General features: G+C 41.2%; 1 protein-coding gene across 3 annotated transcripts in view; it reads right to left on the bottom strand.

Moving 5' to 3' along the window:
* The window catches only part of CCNY (cyclin Y), a 127,656-nt gene that overhangs the window by 20,502 nt on the left and 80,235 nt on the right, over nt 1–26,919 (bottom strand). For 2 of the 3 annotated variants that reach the window (XM_075419707.1, XM_075419708.1), the window contains 5 exons: nt 26,472–26,506; nt 15,297–15,397; nt 11,449–11,484; nt 7,504–7,561; nt 7,283–7,402 (listed from right to left, as the gene is read on the bottom strand). In XM_075419707.1, coding sequence (XP_075275822.1) covers nt 7,283–7,402; nt 7,504–7,561; nt 11,449–11,484; nt 15,297–15,397; nt 26,472–26,506 — 350 coding nt within the window. The remainder of the gene's footprint in view (nt 1–7,282; nt 7,403–7,503; nt 7,562–11,448; nt 11,485–15,296; nt 15,398–26,471; nt 26,507–26,919) is intronic. The other variant, XM_075419709.1, reaches the window with a different exon arrangement.

Raw genomic sequence — 26,919 nt, 5'->3', positions numbered from 1 at the left:
GATAATCCCAAATTGGCTTCGAGTTCAATGAACTCTGGAGAGGTTCATTAGCTTAGATGCAGCACCACAGGAATGCAGTTAAATGGCTTCCAAAGCCATTTCAAGTCCAGCAGAAGTACAGAACTGATTTGTTTCAGCACGTATCTTGAGCTCATAAACCTGCCAGACATAATATGACTCCATGCTGAGCTAGTATGGATGCCTCTGATCTTAACTCGCAGGGCTTGAACTTGCCATAGCATGGTGGAGCAGCATTTAGCCACCCATTATCACCACTAGTCCTGGGCGGCTTTTTTTATCCAGACACAGAACAGTAACGTGACACAAACTAACAGGATCAGCAACAACATCCAAGCTCCAGCAGCGCTGCTCCAGCAAGGCCACTGCTGAGCCAGAGCTAATCCCCGGGGTGATTATTTGCAGTTGGGTGAATCCATCCTGGACTTCCCAAGTGTCTGATAGTAACCACAGCACCCAGCGTTGTCCAAGTTATCTAGGCTGCCCGGCTCCCCACGATCCCAGATTGCAGAGAGTTGGTTATACAGCATCCCAATCAACAGAACATAAATCCGTTTGAGGAAACTGAAAACTAAAGATAGCACCAAAGACTTTCAGTTTTAATTAGTGCAAAACAGCATCTCATTTTTTCCATTTCAGAGGACATCATAACATACTTTGTATATTATATAATACTCTCAAGTGAAAAGAAAAGTTAAAATACTGCAGGAGGTTTATTTCCTCCTTTTTTTTTTTTACCCCTCCAGGAGGACATATACCAAATATGGAAGTATGAATTCATATCATTTCAATATTTCATAATCCAAAGGAACACTGAAGTTTTCTTAAAATCTTACTATGGGGTTCTTATAAAAGTTCAATTTCTCTTTCTTACTTCATTCTGAAGCTGTTCAACATAACCTCCAATATCCCACTGATACCTCTTATCACAGTGGAGTTGCAGTCTAAGCACCTGAAATACCATAATTCTTTTTTTAGGTTTCACTAAAGCAATGGAGCAGGTTTTCTATGGAGGTTATGAAATTTCCACCCTCAGCGAAATGCAGAACTCAACCGGTCAGGCTCTGATCAACCTATTCCAACTGGTCATGCTTTGAGCAGAGGCCAGACCAGTCGTGATCTCCAGAGGTCCCTTCCAACCTAAATTACTCTGTGATTCCATCCGTCTGCAGTACTGGAGTTCCTGTGGTGCAACAAGCAGAGGCCAGAAGCTGTGCACTGCCTCCAAGGAGGCTGAGTGGGAGTCTCAGCACACTAAAGAAATGGGCGATCACTGAGGAATGTCACTGACATTACTAGAGCAATTCTGAATTTTGAGGCAGCAGCAAGACCAAAGCATTATCTTTTCTCATGCTGTTTTTATGTTACTTTCTGTCAAATTCTATCTCTATTTTACCAATAAAATTCCAGTGGCTTCAATTATTTCTCACTTGATTTACACTGACAGAAAGGAGATGATGCTTTTGGTATTTTAACTACCATAACTGAGACTCTACAAATGAAAATCTATCTGCAAAAACCTCATTCCCTCCCTCTCCCATTTAAACTCCGTATGAACTCACCAGGTAACCCACGTTATAAGTTGCAGGAGCACAGAATAACTAACGAAGACAGTTTCCATCCTAACACATCATGAAGAAATACATAGTCCGCTGTTTTTAAATGAGAAAACTTCAGTATGTCACAATGCCTTGAAACTAAAAAGATATTTGTATGGGAAAAATGGTAATTGGTACTGGGTCCCATATAGCCAAATTACGGCTCTAATCCAATCACTAAATTGCCATATGCTCTCTTCCAAGCAATCAGTCAGTTCCCTACCACAACTCTCCAGAAATAACTATGCTTTGCAATTGCCCAGCTGGGCATTCACAATGTTCCACAAAGGTCTGGTGCCACCCATTTAGTGGAAAAGGACATGGCATCATCATGGTCCTTGCAAATTCATCCAATTTTTATTTTTGAGACCAAACGTTGAAAAAGAATAACAAAGGCAGTCACAGCACTCTGAAAATATGAACAACTGCAAAGTACTATTGCAGATATTTATAGGAAGCACTAATGGAACAGAGAGAAAAGTCACACATCTCCAGGTCTGCCCCCTAGTTTACTCATTTTAAGACAAAGATCTGTAATACATATAAAATGCACTCAAACTATTGGGCAACATCAACTTTCCAATCTAAAACTGGGATCAGTATTCACTCCTCGCCCACACAGAAGCCCTTAGAGACGCACCAGGAAACAGACATCCATTCTTTGACTGAATGTCCTCTTTTCTTTTAAAAAAATTCTGCCCCCCAGCTTCAATGTTCTCTTTTTATAACGCATGTATCCCAGCAGGCCTAAAGGAAGACCTGACTAAGAGGTGCAGAAGTATTAATCGATAATCATTCACATGTTTTATCTTAGACTGTAGTCAAAAGATGAGAATAGCTCTGAAACCAGGCAGCGGAATCTGAGTCTTCTGCTCCCACCAGTGCCCAGAGCACTGATTTGAAGGCCCTGTTCCTCTTGGCCCTCTCCACAGCGTACCCTGACACATGGCTAGCTGTCAAGGGCCTCAGGATCCACAGCACAAGTGGAGAGACCTCTCTGCACCTGGCTGACCTTCTTCAGATGTGGCAAATTGCTGGGTTTCGTCCACCTCTGTTGTGGTTTAGCCTGGCTGGATGCCATGTGCCCACCAAAGCTGCTCTGTCACTGCCCCTCCTCATGTGGACAGGGGAGAAAAAGTACAACAAAAGGCTCGGGGGTCGAGATAATGGCAGGGAGAGACTCACCAATTACTGTCATGGGCAAAACAGACTCGACCCAGGGAAATTAGTTTAATTTATCACCAATCAAATCGGAGCAGGGTAATGAGAAATAAAACCACCTTAAAACACCTTCACCTACCCCTCCCTTCTTCCTGGGCTCAACTTCACTCCCGATTTTCTCTACCTCCTCCCACTGAGCAGCACAGGGGGACGGGGAATGGGGGTTACGGTCAGTTCATCACATGTTGTCTTTGCTGCTCCTTCCTGCTCACACCCTTCCCCTGCTCCAGCATGAGGTCCTTCTCATGGGAGACAGTTCTCCATGAACCTCACATGGTCTCACTCCTCTCTGCTGGTGCAATTGCCGTTATGCAGGGGTTTTTTCCCTTTGTAACTGTGGTATCCCAGAGGAGCTACCACCATCCGTGACGGGCTCGGCCTGGCCAGCAGCAGGTCCATCTTGGAGCCCGCTAGCATTGGCTCTATCGGACGTGGGGGAATCTTTCGGGAGCTTCTCACAGAAGCCACCCCTGTAGCCACCCCCTACTACCAAAACCTTGCCAAGAAAACCAAGTGCAACCTCCCAGGGAATGTCTGAAGCTCAGGACAAAAGTGACCACCAGCAATATCAGATACACAGAACTTCTCATCCGATTTCTTACACGAGGCAAAGCCCAGCTTCAGTACTTTGCCTTGCTCACCTAACAGTACTCACGATCCCTTACTGTCACTGGATGGAGACTGACAGCATCGAAGCAGGCAACAAACAGTACTCTGTGTTGTACTCCGAGGTCTTTGGAGCAACCTGCATCTTCCATCAGCTGCCTAAGGATCGGTGGTTATACTGGGCCAGCTGAAAAGGACCTTTGCCGCAGATCAAGCGTCTCTACAGACTCTGATCACTTTCTTTTGTGTTCTTGTTTTCTTTTAAACATCAGATTTTTGATACTTCAATTGAAATATAAAAACAGGTATGCTATCAGCCTTTAAAAGTAAAAATATAACACACAGAAAACAAAAATCTCCTCAAATACTACAATTTTCACAACACAGTTCAACAGTATTCTCTGTCTACCTAGTTACTGAAAATGGGACTGGAGAGCACAGTAAGAACTCAGGAACATCTGGCTAGATTCATTAAATCCCCATCCTTCATAAGGAGAACTTATTCTTACGTACTTCAAATTTCAAATTTCCCAATATCGAATCCTCTCAGTCACAGTGTGAACTTGGTAACGTATTTCAAAAGCACGCTCCTCTGACCTTCAAAGAAATAATTCAGCTCATGTACTGTACGTATTCACATATCACCATATATGATCAGTCTATAGCATACAGACTAGCATATTTGCTTATGTGCATATTTGCAAATACAGCATGTATCGTCTCTGAAACTACTATGGACACTGCAGTGTATTACGAGCCTTAGACTTGGCCTATTTGCAAAAAACTCGGAAAGTTATGCCAAGGCAAAGCAGAAAACTTGGACTACTCTCCTCTTCAGGTCTAGTTAACAGCATTGTTTTTAGAGAACAAAAGAACAAAGCATAAATATTTAATTCTCATGACATGCAAACACTGTATTGCTTTCCTGTTGGTATGGATAACACTCCTGTTCACATTTTTATTTGCTATCCAATTAGTAGATTAACGTAAGTACAACTTGCCACCTCTGCACTTTAGGAGACAGTGGAGATGAGACAGGCATTTCTCAGTTTTAGCAAGGGTGGGAATACTCTGGGTCAAGGGAGAAGCACATGTGCATTATTTTTCTCAAAAAGTCAGGTCACAGAGCACAGTTCAGCTGCTCACTGGGACAAAAACCACATTATTTTCAAGACTTCAAATCAGCAACACAATTCTTAAAACTAATTTTATTCTTACGGTATTATTTTATAAATAAATAATGTGAATTAGTATTTAATTGTTTGAACCTGAGATTTTAATTTTTCACCTATCAGTATGGGAAATCTCTTGGCAGCTCTAGAGGCTATGTGAAAATTAATTTTTTTCTTTAATTATAAATTGGTTTTGCTGTAATAGCGGAGGCTTTAATTGCAATATTTTAATTAACTGCTTGAAGCAACACAATGCCAGCTTTTTGCTGGAGACTAGCTTATCTACGAGTCTGGAGTTTCACATTTACTCAGCTCCTGTGCTGAAGACACAGACTGCTATGTAACCAGTCATAACTGCTGCTTCTACCTGGCTAATGGCATGTAAAAAGACAAACAGCGAGTGCATTCAACTACGCACCTTAGACCACGTTAATAATTTGGGCAGTAAAAACGGGTGGTTAGGACTGGTGAAAAATAATTAGAGTGAGTGAAAGAAAGAGTAGTTGCAGCATCTTGTTCAAAATGTCCTGTGATCTCCACAGATAAACTTCCTCCCTCCTAGCAGCCCTCCCACGAGGAACAAGTGGCAGACAGGGCTACGGGCTGGCTCTCCGACGGACGGCCACACGATGGCAAAAAAATAAGCTCCAGCAAGGAATGCTGCTCTCTTCTTCTCCAGACAGGGTATCAAAATCGAAAGCACTTGAAAGGTTCATAAATAGCATATTAACACTATCAAGATTTCAGGAGTGTGGGGAGGGGGGAAGGGTTGATTATTTTTTAACAGATTAATTTCCACACTTGAACATCTCAGAAACAACATGATCTGTCTCTGAGGCCCTTCCTGATGACACTAACAAATAAAGAAATGGATCCAGAAGTACAGAGGAAACGGAGAACAGCAGAATTTTGTACTTGTAAAACACTATTTATCCAAAAACTCTGAAGCTTTCCAGAAAGAGGGGTCAGGTACATTCTATTACCCTGAAAACATGGGCAAGAATAGCAGCACAGTAACGCTGATCAGCTGCACCTAATATATCCACAGACATCTGCACAGCTGCTTTGAGAACTAGGCTGTAAAACAGTTTATCCGCTATGATTGTGCTGAATAAAATACCCAAGCCACCTAAGCCTTTAAGCCCTAACAACTATGGAAACTGCCTCTGCAATATAACAAAAACATTTATACTTCATTGCGGATCATATCAAAAGAGTTACCTGCAGGGAAACCACATGAGAGCCAGAAGGGGCAAGGAAGTAGTTACAAATGAAAGCTACTGAAATATATGCCTGGGTTAACAAGATTTGTGGGGAAGAACTTTCCATGCATTGCAATAACAGGAAGATATTGTTATTTAAAAAAAAAGCCCTCTTCCTTTCTACTAAACAGTGCCCTCATTGATCAAATAACCTAAGATCGAACAACAGATAACTACAAGGTTACACTGTATTTGACAGTAGATTAATTAAATTACACAAGAACATAGTGATTCATACAACATACCTTGCCTCCAGCACAAAACACTTAGGAAGAAAGGGAGAAGGACAAGTACTTAGTGCAATTATGTAAAAGAGACAGACAAAATGTCATTTCAGAAAACAAGTAATGGCCAGGTCAAGTAACTAGGTGGAGTAATACTTCAAAATGTAAAGGTGGAGCACTGCAGGGTGTTTCTTGCCCTATTTCTCTCACATTCCTGTTCCGTACTGGCTAGTATAATTCATTCTGACTGAAAAAGAAAAGCCTGCCAACTAATCTTAGAAGGCAAAGGAGAGAGATTAACAGAGGAAATGAGTAGGTCTGGGCTTCAAAACCCACGTTCTCCAATTTCCCCTTCTTCTGTCTAAAGTACATAACCAAACTGTTATGAAATCATATCTTGTAGCGGTAAAAAACCATTTTGTTCTTTGAAAATCTCTGACTCAAGAACATGGTCAAAATCGTGCCTGAAAGCTGAAGGGGCTTGTCAGAGTCGGCAGGACAAAAATTTCATGAAAATCAAGAAATTCTCAGCTGGTGGAGACCACTTTAGCTCCTTCAACCCACGTTGCTGTGCTGATCTACACCAGCTGAAAATCCGAACCTGCCTTTGTTCTGTGCTATTTTTAAATAGCTAAACTTCAGCCTTGAGTTCAATTGTCCAATCCTATGACGTGGTCCTGAAAGACAAATACACTGCAAGTAAAAAAGAGCCATCACCAACATGTCCCAGACACTCACCAAATCCTTCATGTGCTGTCAATTCTTCTTAGTGCTATTAAATTACCGACAGCTGTTCCTGAGTCTCTGCTGGGAGCTACCATGATACACAGCAAACCCCCCGAAAGTGGAAGCCTTTCTGCTTTTAACATTCCCTGTTGTTCAGACCACTCATGCCACCTGCATTTCCTCTTTGTCACTTTGGTGGCCTGTAACTTTATCACTCTGTGAGGGCAAGAAGTAACCCCAGCTTTTGTGTCGCATGTTACCAAATCTCTCCTTCCATCATTCACTCTCCCCAAGAAAACGAACTGTAGTATCTCCCCCCATTGAGAAATTCCCTTGGTCTTCATGGTGAGAAAAAATTCCCTGGCAGCACCTAGATCTAGTAAATCATAGAAACCCGAGCTTTGGGAACAAAACTGGGTCTGTCAGGCTGTCAATGTCATCTCTCAGACACTCACCAGGGTGACAATGGCACATTCAGCGGTCAGCTGAGCAGCACTGAACAACGTCCGAACAAAGCGGTAAATCTGTTTCTGCTCCGGGTCGTGTTTGTCATAGTCTGGTGGCACTTCGGATTTCTAAGGAAGAAATACCTCCAAATAGGTGACTGAAACAAAACGAAGCGTACAGGAAGACAGACAAGCTCAGACGAAAGGGAAGAAGCGGCAGATGAACTTACCGAAAGGGGATGAAGGTTTTCATCAAAAATATCTAAGAGCATTCTTCCGTCTGTGTCCCTAAAAAGTGTTAAAACCAAAGCAGTGTCATTATCTGAACACGACAGCACGCAGCTCTCATAGACACAACCGTATCATTAGAACTCCAACACTCCTCATGCTGCCAGGTGCTCAGAAACACTGCAGAAATGTGATTTTTTCAAACAGAGTTTTTCAATGACCTATTCTGCCATAAGGTTCATGCATAATAGGAAATCCATATTACAAAGTATGCTAAAATTTTCAGCTTTCAATGCCCGAGACACACAGCTTTTGCGCTCTCTACCATGAGGCTTTTTCAGAGACTAAGTGGTACTGCTAGAAACTTCTCATAAAACCAGCCCAGCTTACTTTCCTTTTCTGAACTTGATCATGCGAATCCTTGCAATCTCTTACTTCTTCCTCCTCCTTTACTGTCAACTTCGTGAACATTTACAAATATGCAACATTATCTTTACAGTTATTCTTTAGTTAACAGACATACACCTCACTCTATTTACTTGGAAAACCCTATCCTCCTTATGACTTCTGAAAGCAGAAAGTAGTACATACAAAAAAATTCAGACAAAATAATATTCCTATTCATTGGTTTTATTTGCTATTTCTCTCTCCGATCCCTGTTGCTCAAGATCCAAGTGCAAGTTGATGTCACTTCACAAGCCTAACATCCAGTATGCAATGTAAGATTTTTGCTGTGTGTAATCTTGGCAAGAGCACTAACGATCACAAAAGGGAGTGGTATAACAGTACCAGTTAGAACTGGACACCTTCTGGACAGATGCATCCATATGACCTACTTATTACAATCCCATCTTTATTTATAGCATCCCCTGTACTCTGGTCACAGAGCTCTTGAGAGAAACCACTGAATATGTTTTCTATCTCTACTCAACAGCACGTGTCTCTCGGAGCATGCAAACACGAGTTTTACAGTGGATTCATGTCTACAAAACGTACTTATTAGCAGCCAACATTTAAATCTCAACATCTGAAGGCGAGATTTTTTTCTGCTATAAAGCCTGCTAGCACTGGAAATAAACACTTATTTAAAAAAAAAAAAGAGAGAGAGAGAAAAGGAGTACCTAAATTAAAACAAAAAAACAGGTTGAGATAATCACTAGAAAATTCTTAATGAGGAAAGACTTTTGGCCAGACTCTTCTACCCCCACATAAAAAGGCTAGTATTGTAATGCAGAAGTAGTCTCACAGGAATCACTGATGCACTACAACGAACTGTGGCCCTTCATAAAGAGAAAACAAAGAATTTCCTATTTTATTTCTTCATGTTGTAGCTGCTCCATGCTATGAAGGCACATTTAATAGCCCTCAAAAAACTATTACACCAAAAAAAAGAGTTGATAGGTTTTTGTCTTCAATAGAACAAATTCACATTGGTATCTTTCAAAAATGAACCATCTGCTAATTGATCTAAGTATTTCTCATGTTTAGTTTGTTGGGGTTTATTTTATTCTGTTTATTGAGGTTTACTTTATTTATTGATTTAGCAAATTTACCAGTACTTGTGCATTCCTCCGAAACCAAGACAGGCATAGTCTTTTACCTCTTGTTGAATAGCTAAGAACAACCAAAGCTGCAGAAAGCCTATCAATATAACAAGAACAGGAGACACTGGGAAAAGAAGGAATGATAACTAGAATGTTACAATCAAATGAAATGTGGGAAACATATGAAGGAATATTCTCTTTCACGTAGAGTTTCTAAAAAAACTGAGATTGGTGAGAGTTTGGAATATTAAGAAGTAATTTAGTTTTAAGCCAACTGTGCAGGATAAAAGGAAGAAATAAATATTGTCTGAAAAACAATTATTCTCTGGCAAAGCAGGTGCTTGACTCATTTTCTGTCAAAATCAACCTTGAGTCTATGTAAGAGCTGCAGTGGTTTCTTACTCCGCACTCCCCATAACGAAACAAAATCTACCACATATGACTACAACTTCCTTTTCGCCTGTAATGGCAGGAAACAGAACATATGCTTTGCTGTTGCTGTTTCAGCAGCAAGTACAACCGAATGCTGTTATCACATTGTCCCTCCGTTCCTAAATCACAGACAACTGAAGACAGGACAGTCATTTCACGTCCCTCATTTCAGAGTTGCTCACTGGCGTACGGGAGCCTGCTATGGCATCCCTGCCGAGACCACCCGTCGAGAGCACGGCAGAGGGCACGTTAACGACACCCCCACCCCCAACGCAGACAGCTTCACGAGGGAGAAGTAGCAACCAGTCCCTCCTGAAAAAAATCACCTCTCTATCCCAAAGGCGAAAGGACAGACAGCAAGTTTCCCAAGAAGGTAACAGTCAGAATGTATTTCTTTTCAAGACACTGACATGGGACTCTTTATTTTATAAAGGTTTAGCCTCTCTGTCTACTAACTGCAGATCAAATTTGCAGCAAGCTCTGGAAGACCACAAATCGGTGTATTTTACTGCAGAAAGAAATCAGCTCCATGGCAATTGGTACGAAGCGAGCCTGGTGTACTCTGGCTCTGGATTCCTTTGGCTCTGGATTCCTCCTGCTCGACTCTGAACTCTTACTGAAGTTTCTCACCCTTTGTAATACCTAATGTGCCTCATTCTCCCCAGCCTTCTACTCAGCTGGCACAACACTTAACACTTCTTTCCACAAAACTTTAGAGTCTGATTATCTTCGAGATCTCTATTATTTAGCCCAGCACAGTAAAAATTGACTAGTTAGCCAAACTAACCCAGGGATGATGGAGAAGGGGGAAAAGGGGAACCACAGATGGGTAAACACGTAATCCAGGCATGATCACTAATGCCTCATTTCCTGGGAAATGAGATTAAAGTTTGCGAAAAGATTTCACTCCAACTTTTGCTTTACATATTGCCATGTTTCAGTCCAAGGCCCACTGACTTCTTGGAAAGTCTTCTGGGAGCTTTCAGCAGGGATCAAAACCTAAGCCCTTCTGCCCTTGTGCACTTCTAAAGGTTTCTCTTTAGATGTCAGTCTTGTTTCAAGAAGTGTGACGGGTTCCAGTGACCTGAAACATGGTCCCAAATGACGTACCAGCTTAACTTTAAACTTATAAGCAATTCTTTTTGTTCTAGTTGGACTTCTCACAGTCCAGAAGAAAAAACGTGTAAGTGGCTTGTTAGATCAAGATCTCAGCCAGGTTCTCTGAAAAGACACATTGAAAAGCCATGGACACAAGAGTCACAGTATTTATACAACCTCTCCTTAGAAATGTCAGGAAATGATATTTTATGATACTGTGACATATCATGAGAATATGGAATTTAAGATACAAAAGCACAATTCAACATGAAGAAAACTAATATATGTACCAAGTTACTTTTTAGAGAACCTATTTTCTACTAAATTTCAATCAACTTGACTGATCAGAGACCTAAAACATACTACACCGAACAGATAAGCCAGGACCTGCTCTGTTTCTGAGGCATCTTGAATTACAGCTATTCACAATGTCACTCGTACTGTATAATTAATGATTATTATTTCAAAGTCCATTAACTGATCATTGATTTACACAGTTAACTTTACATAGGTGTAGCCTAAAAAAATAAATCTGAAAGACACTACTCAGATTTCTCTATAGGTAATTGCAACATAATGCAATGATGCAGAAGTGCCCAGGGCACATAAAACCAAACACTGAAGCAAAGGTTTTCAATGCTGAACTGTGCTTCCAGATTTTTATGGTACATAATCCTCTAATTATTACTTTTCTAACAAAAATAATACATATAAAAATATAAAAAAATATGTTTCTCATTTCTAACATGGGAAATGAGAAAAGTACTATCCAGATACACTTTGCAAGAAACAGAGCATGGATTTTTAGGGTTTGGGCAGATCATTTGTTTTGATTAAAGATATCTTGAGTACAAGAGTTCATTATTCACATACCTGTTTTTGATGTGGTAATATATTGCAAGAGCTACACTGTAAAGAAAAATACAGAGTTAATATCTCAGGACTGCTAAATTATATTATTTGTCATATTAACATGCAACTTTAAAAACTAGCACAATGCATGACAAAAAGGATGCTCAACAGCCTGTTTTCTCCTGTTCAGTGCTAGATGCCATGAAAACTGCTGTAAATAGACAGTTTAATAATATTTGTTCAGCACACTTCGAGGGCCTCTTTTTCACTAGTAATGAAGTAACTTACAAAAATTTTCATACTCCACATACCAAGTTGCACATATCTTCCATTTAATGCCCTACTTCACTGAAGTCAAAGACAGAACTCCCACTGACTTCCAAGGTTGAAGATAAGGCATCACAGGCATTGGACTTTCTCTTTTATTGTTTGCTAATGCTGCCAGGCTAACATGAAATGTTTTAATCACCACTGGGTTATGACTTTATATTTAAATGCACTGACTTTCAGCGGTCTTTCTATGTAGCTACTCAGATACCAGACTCAAATACCAGGCTCCCACAGTTTTATGGCATCAAGTTACTTATTTTAACTCAGGAAAGTTGACTCCCTAAATAACTTGCTGCATTATGCATTTCCCGTGTTCTCAGCCACACACCCAAGTACCCCTGTTTACATTCTGCACAAAGACAAAACGCACCCTTATATTCACAGAAAGCTAAGATTTTCATTACGTATACAACAAACTGGTCTCATTCACATTTGAGTCTGAAGAAAATTAGGACGTGGCTTCTCACGGTTATTCCACAGTTTGCAACTCACAACTCCAGCTTTATCGAAGGACACAAGCGTTACACATGATGGAGTTTTACTGAAGAATGAAGCAGAACCAGCACCCTCCCCTACTTGTTCGAGCAGCAGAAAACCCAGTCAAAACTAAACGGGAAGGAGGAAAGTCTTCACCTATTACATTTGTTGACAATTTCTCTTGTCAGTGATTTACTGTCAGATGCTTACATCTTATACTGATGCAAAATTCCTTCCCTTTCTTCTCCATAAAACGTCTTTTAAAAGAGCCAGTTGGCCACTCTGTATTTTTATGCCAGAATTTTTACATGAAAACTGACATACTGCATGCTAGGAAAACAGTATTTTGGAGGTACTCTATTTAATAGAATTTTAAATTATTTCAGGTTTGTTTGGGTTTTTGGGGGGCATTGTTGTTTGGCATTTTCTGTTGTGTTTTTTTTTTTTTTTTTTTTTGAACAACCATGTCGTGGAAAAGATTATTTCTCAGTTGAAAGGAGATATGTTTTACTAACTTTGTATGAGCATTACAGCTTTTACCAGGCTGCATTAGAAGTTTTTAGATCATAAACGCTTTTAAAAATTAATTATTTCTACTGATACTACTTAAGCAATTAAGAGATACCATGTACCATGGACATTTAAAAGGCAGAGTCCTCACTGAACACAAAAACCACATTTATGAATGAATTTGACTGAAAGCCATTCACAAAATGAATTAGTCCCAAAATTTAATTTAAAATTGTGCCCCTAGGAACACACTTGCAGCTTTCATGCAAGTTGACTTTATGAAAACGAATGCAAGAATCTATGTGCAGAGCTCTGCTTGGTGCCCATATGGTTGCTTTTGTAACAAATTTCAAATTAAGTTTAGGAAAATGTTTACTATTCAGAAATCTGTCTCAGAACCTGAAGGTCTTTCAGAGCTGTGACAGATTAACTGGGATCCAAGTTTCATTCTGCTTTTCACCCGTGGGCTCAGCGAGCACTCGGTGTGCAGGAAAGCAGCTTACGGAGCTTTCCGTGCCCCTCCCTGGGCACCCCACCGATGCTGCACATCTCCAGGAGATGTGCTCGTATTTCAAACACGCTGGTGCATAACACACACTCATAGAATCACGGAGGTTGGAAAACACTTCTAAGATCGTTCAGTTCAACCATCAACCCAGCACCACATGACCCAGAAGAAACAAATGAACTGGCCAAAGTACATCCCTCATAGATTTACCTATGTGCAACCGTCATTTATCTGCAGAGACTGCCAGGACAGGGGCAAGAAATGAAGCTGTACTACAAAAGCAACAATCCTGCCATCTCCCCACCCTTAAAGCTGTCAAAGGCTCAGCCAGACAGAAGTGAAGGAAAGGACTCCTCACTCAGAGGCCTCACGTGCCAGAGTCCAGCTCCTCACCTCACACCACCCCTTCTCAAACCTTCTGACCCCTCGCAGCTCCCAGACCTCCCCACACCGGCAGCCTGGCCCCGGCCCCACACAATTCCACCTCCTCACCCCACGTCACCTCTCTCCAAACCCTCTGACCCCTCACAGCTCCCAGCCCTCCCCACGCCGGCAGCCTGGCCCCGGCCCCACACAATTCCACCTCCTCACCCCACGTCACCCCTCTCCAAATCCTCTGACCCCACGCCACAGCCCCAGCCCCGCAGGATTCCTCCCACCCGCACCCAATGCCGGCTCTTCCCAGCTGACCGTCCCCTCCTCCCCGCAGCTCTGCCCCCCGCCACGCACCCCACGTCCCTCCCAGGTTTCACCCCCTTGCTCCCCACATCCCCCCCAGGCATCACCGCCTCGCTCCCCCAGCTCGTCTCCCTCTGCTCTTTCACACGGCTGCTGCTGGCCATCGCAGCCCCCGAAAACGCTTCTCAGCTGCTGCCGCCAGCTGAACCCGAAACCCACCCAAAAGGCTACACTTACAAAAATCTGCACGCAAAGGATTTTAGAGCCGAAGAGTATGAGATTCCAGGAGGAAAAAAAAACCTCAAAAACTAATAACTTTTTTCCCTGTGTTCATCAGAATTATTTTTAAGTTACTAATTAAAGAAACTTGAGGAAAAGACTGTATTCCAGGCAGAAATAGCAGATGAGGAATTAGGTGTCAGTCTGACTGCAAATCCCTTCTCCGCTCCACTCTTTTTTTCTTAAACAACACTCTTTTTTCCTTAAAAAACATGTTTTAGTGACCACCAACATTACAAACTCCTTCAGATGTGTTAGTCTGAATGTATTTCTCTCTCAGGGTAAGTATCTTTGTAGCACAGATTTTGTCTGACTGAATTTTTGCATTTGAGTACACCGAAGTAACTATCCTACAAACAACTCCTGGGCGTACATCAGCAAACTTAACAAACAGCATAAAATGCCTGAACAGTTGTTCGCTCATTTTTTTCCCTTACTGTACAAAATGTAAAGAACAATACTATATAAATATCAATTCCATTTCTCTCCACATGCAAAAAGGCACCAGTGAAACCTGAGACGGTCACCTGAGACACCAGCCAAGGGTAGGCCCAGGGGCACACCACATACAAAGCTCCCCGCTGCGGTGTAACAAAACTGCCAGCACCCTTGTACTCAGTAAGGAAATTGATCTGGAGGCAATTAATTCCATTTCAAACAGAAAACTGGAGGGAAAGCTTAGCAGATGAGCATTCGCACATGAACAGAACAGAGCTCTTCAATTTCAGATAATTCTGAAATTGTGAATAAACAAGCACCCAAGTAAGCTTTGAGGACTCATCCAAAGCAAGTACCCTGTTGAATGCTGAAGCACAAGGATTTCAGTTGATGGAATCTGAGATCCTTAATTGTTGCTTTCTGTCAAGATATACGGTATTGGAAGGTCGATTCCACATGGACCTAAAATAAGAGTAATATACTTTGCTCGTCCTATTCATGGTCTCTGGAGCATGGTTGGTTTAAATAAATTTAATACTTCAAAAACTAAAACCTTTGAAGCTTTCTTAGTCATGGTGCAGAGATATGTATACATAAATACATATATATAATGTAGGTTCTAGCAAAAAAGATGTATTACAAAACCCACCATTTGATGGTATACTTGAGGTTTGGTTGACTGACTGTGCTGTCATCCAGGAAAATCGTGGAGCAGGAACTGTACTTCCTTCTCAGCTGCCCAGGAGGATGCTATGAAAAACATGCAAAAGAACAATGGCAATTATGTAAGACCAAAGCATTTTTCTGAGGAGATGTAAGAATTTGGAAAAAAAAAATTTCTCTGTCTCTCATAATGACGCACACAGTAATGTGATCATCTTTTGAAGCAGTTCAGAAAGTTTAGAAATAATTACCAATGCAAAAGTCACAACAATTCCTGTCTGAGCCTTGACTAATGCTTTTAAGTCCAAATGTCCCCTCCATCCCTCCTTCCCCAAAATCATGCAAGAATTTTTTCTGCAGAATTACTCAAATACATACATACATGTGGAAAGCAAAGATGAACAAGATCTATATTTCTGTCCTCGTTCCAGAAAATAAGTGGAAGAGTGAAAAAGAAATCACGAGAACAATACAGACTGATTTAGAAACCGATACAATACTGTGCTTGGAGAAAAGAGAATTAAAAAAAAAAGACCCCAAACCCCAAAACAAAAACCCAAAGCCTAATACACTGAAGTAGGGGAAAGAGGTCTGTACAGTAAAATTACTAAAACCTCTAAAAATTAATAGGGAAAATTCAGACAAAATTAATTCATCAAGAATAGATTGTTATTAAACAGGAAGAAAACTGATCAAACGATGTAAGAGAAAGTGGATATGCAAATAAAAAAGAAACATTATCTCTTAATAGAAAAAGTTTTCAACAGTTTTCGACCCTATTTCTGCACTACCATAGGAAAACATTGGAAAGCTCAGCCACAAAATGACATTTGACAACACTACTTATTTCTGAAGATTTTCTGTTGAGATGACTTGTCCTTCAGCGGTCTGGAGCAGCCAGCACTCCACCGGTCTAAAGAGAACAGTTCTGTTACACCAGCTAACAGCTGTCACAGTCATTAATGCTCTTTGATTGTATCCTTGCTTATTCTACCTACGTTAGTGAATAACTCAACCAAGAACCTGTGTCAGGGAAATTAAGGCCAGTCAAATGACACGTTTAACTTCCAACAGAATAGGTTTAAAATTCAGTTGGCAGAGCGACATGGAAATTTCCATTTGCCTTACAATGAATGTTGTTTCCAGTGCTTCAGCAGAGAGACCAATGTCAATCCCATCGGTGGAACCCACAGGCATTTACCAGCTCAGAGCAACCGAGCGTCTAGGCTACGGTCCTGTGACTTCTACCTCAGTACACCTTCCCCTGCCTAATTTCCAAAACGAGTATTACTACAAGGGCCAGCACTCCATCATCTCACTAACGTTTTGTTTTCCACAGGCAGCAGACTTCTGGGCAGCATTCATTAGATACAGAACAGACAGACTCCTGGTAAAACCTACAAGCATCTGAGTCATATTTCTGTTTTTCCTAGCTATGAGTGAACGCATTCAAAGTCTTGTTAATTGAAAAAAAAAATCACTTTCTGAAGCCTTTATAATCGTAGAAACATCATGTTCAAATGATTTGAAAGGTCACCAACAAATTCTATCAAGGTCCCTCACTTGACCAATAAAATCATAGGCTGAACTGCTTTTCTTGGAAGTGAAGAAGTTTACCGAGAAAATTAAAATTATCCCCTCTCAAAAATTCTTCAGGAGTTTGGACAGGTACTTCATCATACTTTGGAATCTCACAATCCATCTACCTTCCAAGCTATTGTATGTTAAGCATAGCTACAAACTGAAAATTTAGAAGCACTGGAAACAGTAATGCCAGAAAATGTATTATCTAGCATTGATGTATACAGGGAGAATCACTAAGGGATTGGTGATTTATAGCTTTTACTCTACCCCGGTTTAGTTCAAATTTCTGGATTAGTCTGTTGAGTACCTTCCACAGGCACGATAAAGGCAAAAGCAACTTAAAACCAGCTGAAAGTGAGATTGTTTAGTGGTTGAAAAAAGGGAGAGGTACATACACTCCAGCATCATTGAAGAAAAAAAAAAAACAGTGGACAGAAAGTTTTAATTCTACATTTTAAGTGTCAACATGTTTTAAAGGTTTAGATAAAATTTAACATAAATGTACTGGATTCATTCAAGGCAAACACAAGTGAAAAAACAGAAAATACCTCTGTAGCGACACCACTATCAGATTTAAATTTTCTTACGTAAACAGCACTCTAACAGTTGATACATGTCAATAATTAGAGCCACGCACCTTACTTCTGAAACTACCACACCACAGAACTCTCCACGGTTTTCAGCCCACATCACACTTTGTTAGGCTTAGAACTTTTCACACTTCAGCAACATACGTAGTGTCTCATGCCTCCCTTTCTGTTCATACCAACTTGGCAGGAAGGGGCACCTCTCCCAGTCTGAAGAACGGTGCCAAGTGTAAACCTACTATCTTGGGTGTATATACACATTTGTGCCGTGGGAATAACTAACCTATCGGTAGATCAGTGTTCCCAGCTTCTACTCTGACGTCCAACTGCAGCCATATGGTATGCTAGGTAACAGATCTTCCAGTAATTTGGAGAAACAGAAAACACCCTTAGTTTCATATTCTAGCTTGACAAAGCTGGAGGACATCTGAAGTCCCACAGATCAATCATATCGGCTTTTCTGAACCTCCATAAAATGCTGCACAGGAACCTTTGCCATCCTTGCAAAGGACTGAAGAGGTTACTGAGCATCACCTCAGTATTCAGCACTGTCCTATGGAGAAATCCCCTTCTGTGTCCTCTTCAATGCACTAAGTCCAAAATGGTATAGGAGCTTAATGCTTTCACATTTGAAATCCACCACAGCTGACCACAAAAATCTTCCCTTTAGACAAGTCAGAGTGGCTCTAAGCGAGAAGAAAATCAGAAGAGCTGAGAAAGAATACAGAGCCTTTGAAGAAATTAGCCAAACCCTCTAACATTAATGGGATCCTTCTCAGGTTCTGTCCCACCATTAAGGCTGACATAGAGGAAAGCAAGGACTGGTATAACTCCTTTTGCAAACAGAATTATAGAATCATAAAGGTTGGAAAAGACCTCTAAGATCAACAAGCCCAACCGTCAACCCATCACCACCATGCCTATTGTATCTTCATATGCAAACATGACAGTGAGCACAGAACACATGCGGAGTCTTGACAATCTCTGCTATTACAAATATCTACAAATTAAAAGCACCTCATTCACATGAAGAGGGATTCACTTTATATGTACTTCACCTTGCGGAAGTAATGTTTTTGTACCCAAGCTGAGCTTCAGTAGATGTCATGCTTCTCAACTTCAGGAAGACTTCTGACGTCATCTCGCATAAAATTCCCAAAAGGGAAACCAAGGAAAACATGGCAGGTAAAAACTACTTGGAAAATTATATTCTGGTTTCCTAAGGACCACCTTCAAATTGGAAGGGACACTCCACAGAGGTCTGATCTACTCAATGTAAAATATTGAGCAATAACTTTGACAACAGAATGAAGGTATTTTTTACTGAATTGGCAGCTGGCACTAACTTGCAGAGGACTCTATTATAAAAAAAGGAAAACACCATATAGGATTTATAGAGTTACCATGTACACAGCAGGGTAGAGCAGTCTTCCACCCTGCTCAGCTGGAATTTTACGTGCAGTTTTGACCACTGTATTTCAAGAAAGATGAACTGATTTCAAAGACTCGGGAGCAGAGAGCAGCAAGATTAATCAGAGGTTTGAAAAACCTGATTTAGAAGGCAAAACTGCAAGACTGCAGAGGTTTTCTCTACGAACAAAGCAACAATAATGGTCTTAAGTCATGCTGAAGGGAGTTCCAAACAAGAGAATGTTGTTCTCCATGACCATTCCAGATGAGCTACAAAAGAGCGGGCTGATACTGAACTAGGGAAAATTAAAATTGGACATGGAAGTGTGAGAGGAGACAACAGCAAAAAACCCACGCCAAATCACCTTTTTCTAACAGCAAGGATAGCTTGAGTGACTTGAGCAGTGATAGAATCTCCATCACTGAAAGTTGTAAAGAAGAGGTAAAGCAAACACAGGCCGGGAATAGCTTAGATGCAGGATTCTGCTTTTAGGCAAGAAACCAGACTGAACAACCTGGACCAGTTTTCTACCATTTTGTGATTTCTTTCAGTGGAGGGGATTTGCAGCTCTTTAATCCAGAAGCAGTTGTTATTTTTCACATTTCTTCCAAAGACATTCATTAAGAAATGCAGACATTACAGGTTACAATAAATACATAATAGCTGTTTTGTTGAATTTCTGTCTTTACAGGAAAAGATGTATAATGGAAAAAAACTGCTTTATAACTTGCTAAGCTCTTACATGTGTTACAGAACAAGCTCTAAGAGATCAAGATTCAACATACTTCAATCAATGCCAGGTTTTTCTAGCTCTTAAAACCAGCAGTTTTTCCCTCTTGCACAGCTAGTACTAAGGAAATACCACCGCTTTATTCTTCTCCCAGCTTCACCCTGAAACTTTCCAACTTTCCAAATCATGTTTAAGATGACTGAACAACAGGATTAACTTGAAGTTTACATGAAATACATCTTGTCACTAACAGAATGACTTAGTTTGCCATCAAAATCATACAAGCTCTGTACAACTGCTTTTATGTGCCTGCTATGAAAGCAATCACAACAAATCCCTTACTAAACATCACAATGAGAATACACAAAGGGATGAACTTTTCTCAGCCTTCATTTTAGCATCACTCAGAAATTCAACCTAAATTTGTGGGGAAATTGGAAGTGTTGCTATTTCTTTTGTTAAAATAGTCACTTTGGGGTGTTTTTGGGAAGAAACATCTAACAGGCGGATGCATACTGACCAAAACCCACACTCCGAATTGACCAGAAAGAGCACCAGCCCGCTCTGTCCTGGAAGCTCTTTAGCAACACCAGTACGGCACGCTGCCCTGAGGCTCAGCAGGATTTGCTCGTTTGGGTGCAACCCTTCCCTAACGAAGCTGTACAGCTTTTGTACCAGAGCTGGCCGTCAGCCACTCAGCTCCCAGTTTGGCAGATGAGCTTCAGCCTTTTGAAGCGTTCTTCTGCACTTGTCCATCAAAAGATAATTTGCAGCTTCTGTCCTAAATAATGGCAGTACCGCCTCTCCTTCCATCAAACCAGGCGTCAGTTACTGCATGATTTTAGAAGGTACTGTTAAACAGTATTTTCCCCCAAGGAAAGACTGAGGCCTGCCTGCACCCGCCTGCGGAGACAGGCCCATTAGCTTCCAGGCAGGAGAGGCTGGCCAAAATGCTAATAGGCAAAACTGGCATGTCAAAGTACACATGCAGCCAAATTACAACAGCAAGGGAAAACACCAGGACTGCCGCTGACTCGGGAAAGGGAGGTTCTTATCTTGGGGATCTTCTTTTGCTTCAGGATATGGTTTAGCTCTGACAAGAGTTTTCACAGAAGAAACACGATTTTACAGGTCAGCAAAGTGTTTCCAAAATCAGCAGCCAAGCAACACAATTCTCTGCACAGCTCTGCAAAGCTCGGCATTTATTTTCATCGTGCATAATTTGATACTACAGCACAATTGTCTACATTTGGTGGCTGGTTACGGATATATTCACCTGAACAAAAGCTACAGGAAACTGCACCATTGTCTGCTTACCGTTCTCTGCCAACATTTACAATAAAAAAAAAAAATATCCAGTCCAACCACTCTTCAGTAATCCCCATTGTACCTCACCAGTCTATGACATGATTCAGCCTTGTCCTCAGTTGATTAGTCTCACCGTGTTCGATAATGTTCAAAACTGATGCCTTAGACTAGACCTGTACTTGCAATTTTTTTGCTCTCAAAGTTTGTCCTTACTCAACGACAACTATAGAAAACTATGCCAGCGTACCACTGAGCTCGAGGGACTCAGCAACCATTAGTAAACTCTTCTGCAGCACACACAGGCCCTGCTTAACCACTGACAAAGCACCCTGTTCTGCAAACCTGAACAGATTAAGTATTTCTTTAAACACTAAAAGCAGCTCCAAGGCTTATATTTACCTAGAGTATAATTGCTAGTGTTGTGCAATTTGACCAAAGGGACTTTACTAGGCTCCCAACACTCCAAGTATTATATAGCAACCTTGTAAAACAACTCTCCTGTGTGCTCTCATGCTACCTTAAAAGTTCTCTTTTGTTCCACCCCCTGCAAAAATTTGACACTTCATATAACTGACTGCCTTGAGGCTGATAGGAGAGGTAAAATTCTTCACCCTAGAGGACAGGAAAAGAAGCAATGGGCTGAGAGATATTAGAAGAAAACATTTCAAATGGTAAGTTTAGGTAAGCCATTAAAGAAAATCTGTTCATTCAAACTTACTGGAAGCCTGAAAAAATTATTGTAAAGAGCATCTGTTAGGAATGCATCAGTATAGGGAAGCTGCTAGGTGGGCCAGATGGCCTATAAAGGCCCCCTCTAGACCTGTTTTTTTGTGATCTTGCAATGGACAGGAGCAAAGACCAGGTTAAGCAATCTCTAGGAAAGCTTCAAGAGCACCTGAGAAGCCTCTAATCTATCTTCCAGTTTATCTTGTTCCTTCCCTTTGAGTAAGGAATGTTAATTAAAATACCTTAAGGAATTTGGACCGCAGTGATAAACTTTCACAATAGCCAGCCTCACGCAGTCCACTTAAAAATAACATTTCACTTTTTATGTTGTGCTTTGCATTTCTCATGGACTAAACTACTTTTCAGACTATGTTCCCATCTCAGCATGTATCATATTTACTCTTATAACCACTAGCTGTAAGTGTTTGATTCCCAGTCACATGCCTAGTAGCTTTACAACAGAGAAGCAGAACAGCCTTTTTATCCAATCTGACAAGAAAATTTGGGGGCTACACAGGAGCAAATACCATACACCATTTCAAGCATGCAAAAAGGCTCAGAGAAATTGCTTGTGCCACACCACATACAGCAAAGGACCCCTCCATTCTCCGCCAGTCCCCATCAGCAAGGCTGCCACTGGGAAGAAGCTTCCCCTGACATGAATCACTACAGGGCCACTTACAGGGACCGGGGTTCTGACATGAATGATGCCCAGGAACTTTTCCCTGGGACGCTGAAAAAATTTTGATCTATACATAGATGTTAGTTTTCCTACTTGGAATGATAAAAACAGTATCAGCCTGCTGGGATTTGGACATACACTTGCCAGGTAGCAGACAGTGGATGTCAAGATCCCTAAACAAGATGATGCTGAAAGGAAGCTGTTCCTCCAAGGCTGACGAAGAGTCTGCAGAATAAAAAAAATGCAGGAGAGATACCACTTCCCTTCATCTTCCTTCCTTTTTCCTTCCCTTTATCTTCCTTCAGAAATATTCCAACATGCCAGAAGCATCCCTTGTTTTTACCAGCTATTACTGCTCATAAACAGAGATTCAACTGTAAGAGTCTTCTTGTCAAGAAGAGAAGCAAGTACTTTGGCAAACAGAGCATTTCCATCCTGAGATGGAGAAAATATATAGAAAAACCTGATGGAGAAAACAACTTTCCCCTCCCCTGCCCTACTCCGTTTCCCTGCAAAAAAAATAATCACCAGTACAAAGAACTAGCTACTACAATCATAAAAATTTCACTCTTTTTCCACCCACCCTCCTCAAAAAGATAAAACATGTCTTCCTGTTTCCTTTCCCTTGTACCGGCAGAGACACCGATGCAATCTCTCCTCTCTGCAAAAGGAAACGCCTCTATCTCCATCTGCGTCTTTATCCCCCTCAGCAGCTTGACTAAGCAGAGTAAAAGAAAAGACAAGCGCACACTGAAGCAGCATTAAAGCAATAACAAAAAAACAACAACTGCCAGCTCAACGGGAATGGGAAGTAGAGTCTGCTGCAACTGCTTAGAAATTCAAATAGGTGGAAGCAAGCAAACACACCAGGTATGCTGCAGGCAGGTAACTCCCAGCACTGACATGGATGCACAGGATCCAGCACCATCCCCAGCCTGGTGTCTGTCTCCCTGGGCTCCACGGGAAGACTGAGAGATGACAGCTTCTCCACAGCACCCTGTCACCCCCCACTTTCATTCCTTCCCCCTTGCCTTCCCCATTCCAAAAAAGAACAGCTGCTGGCTTCCTCCATCACATCTACTGACAAGGTGAATCTGAAACATGGCAACTGCAAGCTCCTGACAAAGTGCAATAAATCAAAGCAGGAACCCACTATTTGTATTTGGGGATGAAAAGAAACTATTCAGCCAATTAAAATATTCTACAAACAAGAGCAAGAAAGAAAGGAAAAGAACAGTGGTGGTATCATACAGAGAAAGTGCATTTTTAAATAGAATCAGTATTAATTGATTAATTTTTTCATACATAACATTTTGAAACTGTGTTTGTATAAACTACTGTTCTCATCTATTACTACACAAACTAGACAAGCAGTTAAAAAAGAAAAAACACAACATTCCTTGATAACTATCTTGCTAGCCAGCCACCCTGATCATCTGGGAGATGTTCAACTCTGCCTGCAAAATAACAATTAATATATTGCACAAAAGGATAAAAATATTTTGTTGCTCATCTTGGTTATTTGTCACAAAAAAGCAGTAAGTATAAAAGACTTCTAAAAGAAAAAAAAAAAGATGACGTTATGGAAAAACCACAAAAGAGAAGAGGGCTGCATTATGGTGAGGAGTTCTTGTAAAAGGAAGACAAAACAACGCTCCAAAATTTATGTCCTCTGGCTTCCTTCCTGCAGAGCAGATGTGGGGACCCAGAATTTCACATCAGCAAAGAAACAGATGAGTAAAAATAACTCCTGTTAGAAGAGCACTTAGCACACACTGAAGAATGGTGGAAAAGAACTGATCAACCAATGAGGTATGTAACAAATTCATTTAATCATGTAAATACTACTCATCATTTGTCACATACAATTATCAAACCTAACTAGTTTCTCAAATTTCTTCAAACAAGGCGGTCTCAGAAAATTACGACTGTTCCCTGCAGCCTACAAACCTCAACACAGTTCCCAGTTAAAGGCCACAGCAACCACTTCAAAAATGATCACCAGTTTGTGTGTCAGCTTTAGCAGACTGAACATTTCAGAGGTGCTGAATGAATACTCACAAGTATGCTGCAGTTAACCGTACAATCTCAATGACAACATAAATATCACAGGGCACATTTGAAAATATAGCTTATCTCTGAGTATTGGCTAAGAAACTTCACTGACTCGTAAGGACACACACAGAAAAAGCCACGGTGTAAGGACTTCAGCTTCATAAAGGTTATTTTTAGCTTTGTAATTCAGAAGAAGTACTTTATAAGTACAAAGAAGTCAGGCTTAAGGTAGCAGTAAACCAGACTACTGAGGGAAGTTTACATTGCTGCAACCTTAGCCAATGCTTTGAATGATACTTTAAAAAAACACACAAAAAAACCCCGACTCACCGAAATTAGGAAGTGGTACAGTGCTTAGGGTCTCAACTGCCGGAGCTGCTACACTGAGCTCCCAACACAACTGCTCAGCGATATGTCATCCCTCCCTTTTCTGCAACAACTCCAGGACTGCCTAAAAATATTTTATATCAGGGTTTGCAACAGTGTGCTTCCAGCAGCATTGGTAATAGGTGTCTTCGTTCATCCTCCCAGAGGAATCCATTCACAGTCTGCCTAATGTCGAACACATTTTTTACACGACATGAAAACGATTCAGGACACATGAGAATTTCATCCATGACACAAGGTGGACACAAACTCCGGTAATTCCTTGCTTTGCAGTGTCTATGTATTAATTTTTCTGCATTGACCCCTCCAAGTTTGAGCCTAAAAAGCATGCTGGAAGTTACTGAGGACACATGAGTAAGTTTACAGGAAGCCAGTGCATCAGCTTTACAAGTAATTTTATAACAACACAACTGCACTGCAAACAACCCTCACACGCACTTTAAACAATCAAAATGTTTTACAGGAGAACAGAAGGTGAGAAGAACTGAGAATATTTGCTGACCTGCCGGGGCTGACTTTAAGGCTTTTATAAGCCTCACAGTATCTCATGACTTCTCAAAATCTTAACTCTTGGGAAACTGAAAATCTCAGCCTGCTTTTGAAGCCAGGCAATAGTTTCAGAAACACCCAGCACAAACCAGTTCTGCCCACAACGCAGCAGTCCTGCCTTCTCACCCCACTCGGCGGCTCACCCCTGCCTCCGTGCCTCCCTCCCTTTCTGCGGGCGCAAGCCCTGAAGCGAATCACGTTTAGGAACAGATCCATTTTAGCTTTTAGCTGTGCTGAATCTACACAATCTGCACGCATGCCCCAATCCAGTTTACCTAGGGCTGCACAAACGTTTGCCCCAGCACAAAGGGATGCAGAGGCTACAAACCACACCTGCTTCTTTCAGCTGCTGTACTGGATTAAAAATGATTTATGAAATTATGGCCTGTATTTCCAGATAGCGAAAAGATTGAGAACCTCTCCCCATTTCACCCTCAAGGCAAACACCATCTGGGAGACACTTAGTTCTTTCCCTCCGCAGTTTTACTGCCGCATGACTCCAGATATTTCAGCACAAGGTGTATCATACTGGGAACCACACTGGTTCCAGGTGCTTCTGTAGTACAAACAATACTAACTGGGGCAAAGAGCCTGCTCCCACACCCGAAGCAGGCTACAGGGGCTTTGCTCTCAGCTTCACCGAGAATTTGATTCAAACAGAAGAGACTTGAACTGAAAAATGCCCAGAGTACACAAGCATATTAAAACCCCACCTTCATACTCAAGCACGTACCACATGTCAATCCACATTTACATTGCATTAACACTGGTCAGGCACTTCAGAACTTCTGTGCAAATATCAAATGCTGCAGCTCTTTGCCAAAGCAAACTTGCATACAAATGTAATGTAAAGTTTTGAGAGGTTTTGTAATAATTTTAAAAATCATACTAATGTGTGCAGCTCTTTGTCCAGGTACCAGTTACCTAAGTACACTGGTTGTGAGCATGATACCATCTTCAAACCAACAGATCCATTCCACTAACTCAATAGCCAAGACCTACACTTCTGGACCCTGATGCAGACCAGGCATCTCAAGGATCAGCACCCTCTCATCAATATGGAAATTATGTGTGATAACTGTTATTTACTGTATGATATAGACAACAAGGAGAAAGCTGCATAGCGAGGCATTTTCACTTACGTGGTTTATATAGAGACTCTTGCGTTTTTCTCTCACTGCAAAAACACAAAATATGATAGAAATATTACATGACTATTTTTCCCGATTAAGCTTCTTTTATATACCATTTATAATAAAAAGAACAGGAGGCTATGTGCAACATTATAATTGCTTTTGCGATAACCAGGTATATTTATATATCAAACACAGAAGGAACATATATCTCTATGCATAAAGGCATTTATGCTCACTAGTGTGGTGATGGATTAAAATTCTCATCCATTTGGGTACTTCACCAGGCGCTGGTCCGCATGGGAAAGTTAATATGCAGTAAGCTACAGCCCAAGTCAGCAATGGATTAGCCATCCTTCACCAGTTCCCTGTGTGAGTACTCCTGAGCCACCAGTGCCTTCCTGCAAGGTACCTTGCTGCAAAGTGGCCTGCGCTGCCTTGCAGGTATGAAAGCACC

Source organism: Opisthocomus hoazin, chromosome 4 (genome assembly GCF_030867145.1).
Source record: "Opisthocomus hoazin isolate bOpiHoa1 chromosome 4, bOpiHoa1.hap1, whole genome shotgun sequence".
NCBI classification, from domain to species: Eukaryota; Metazoa; Chordata; class Aves; order Opisthocomiformes; family Opisthocomidae; genus Opisthocomus; species Opisthocomus hoazin.
This window is presented reverse-complemented; position numbering and strand designations above follow the sequence as displayed.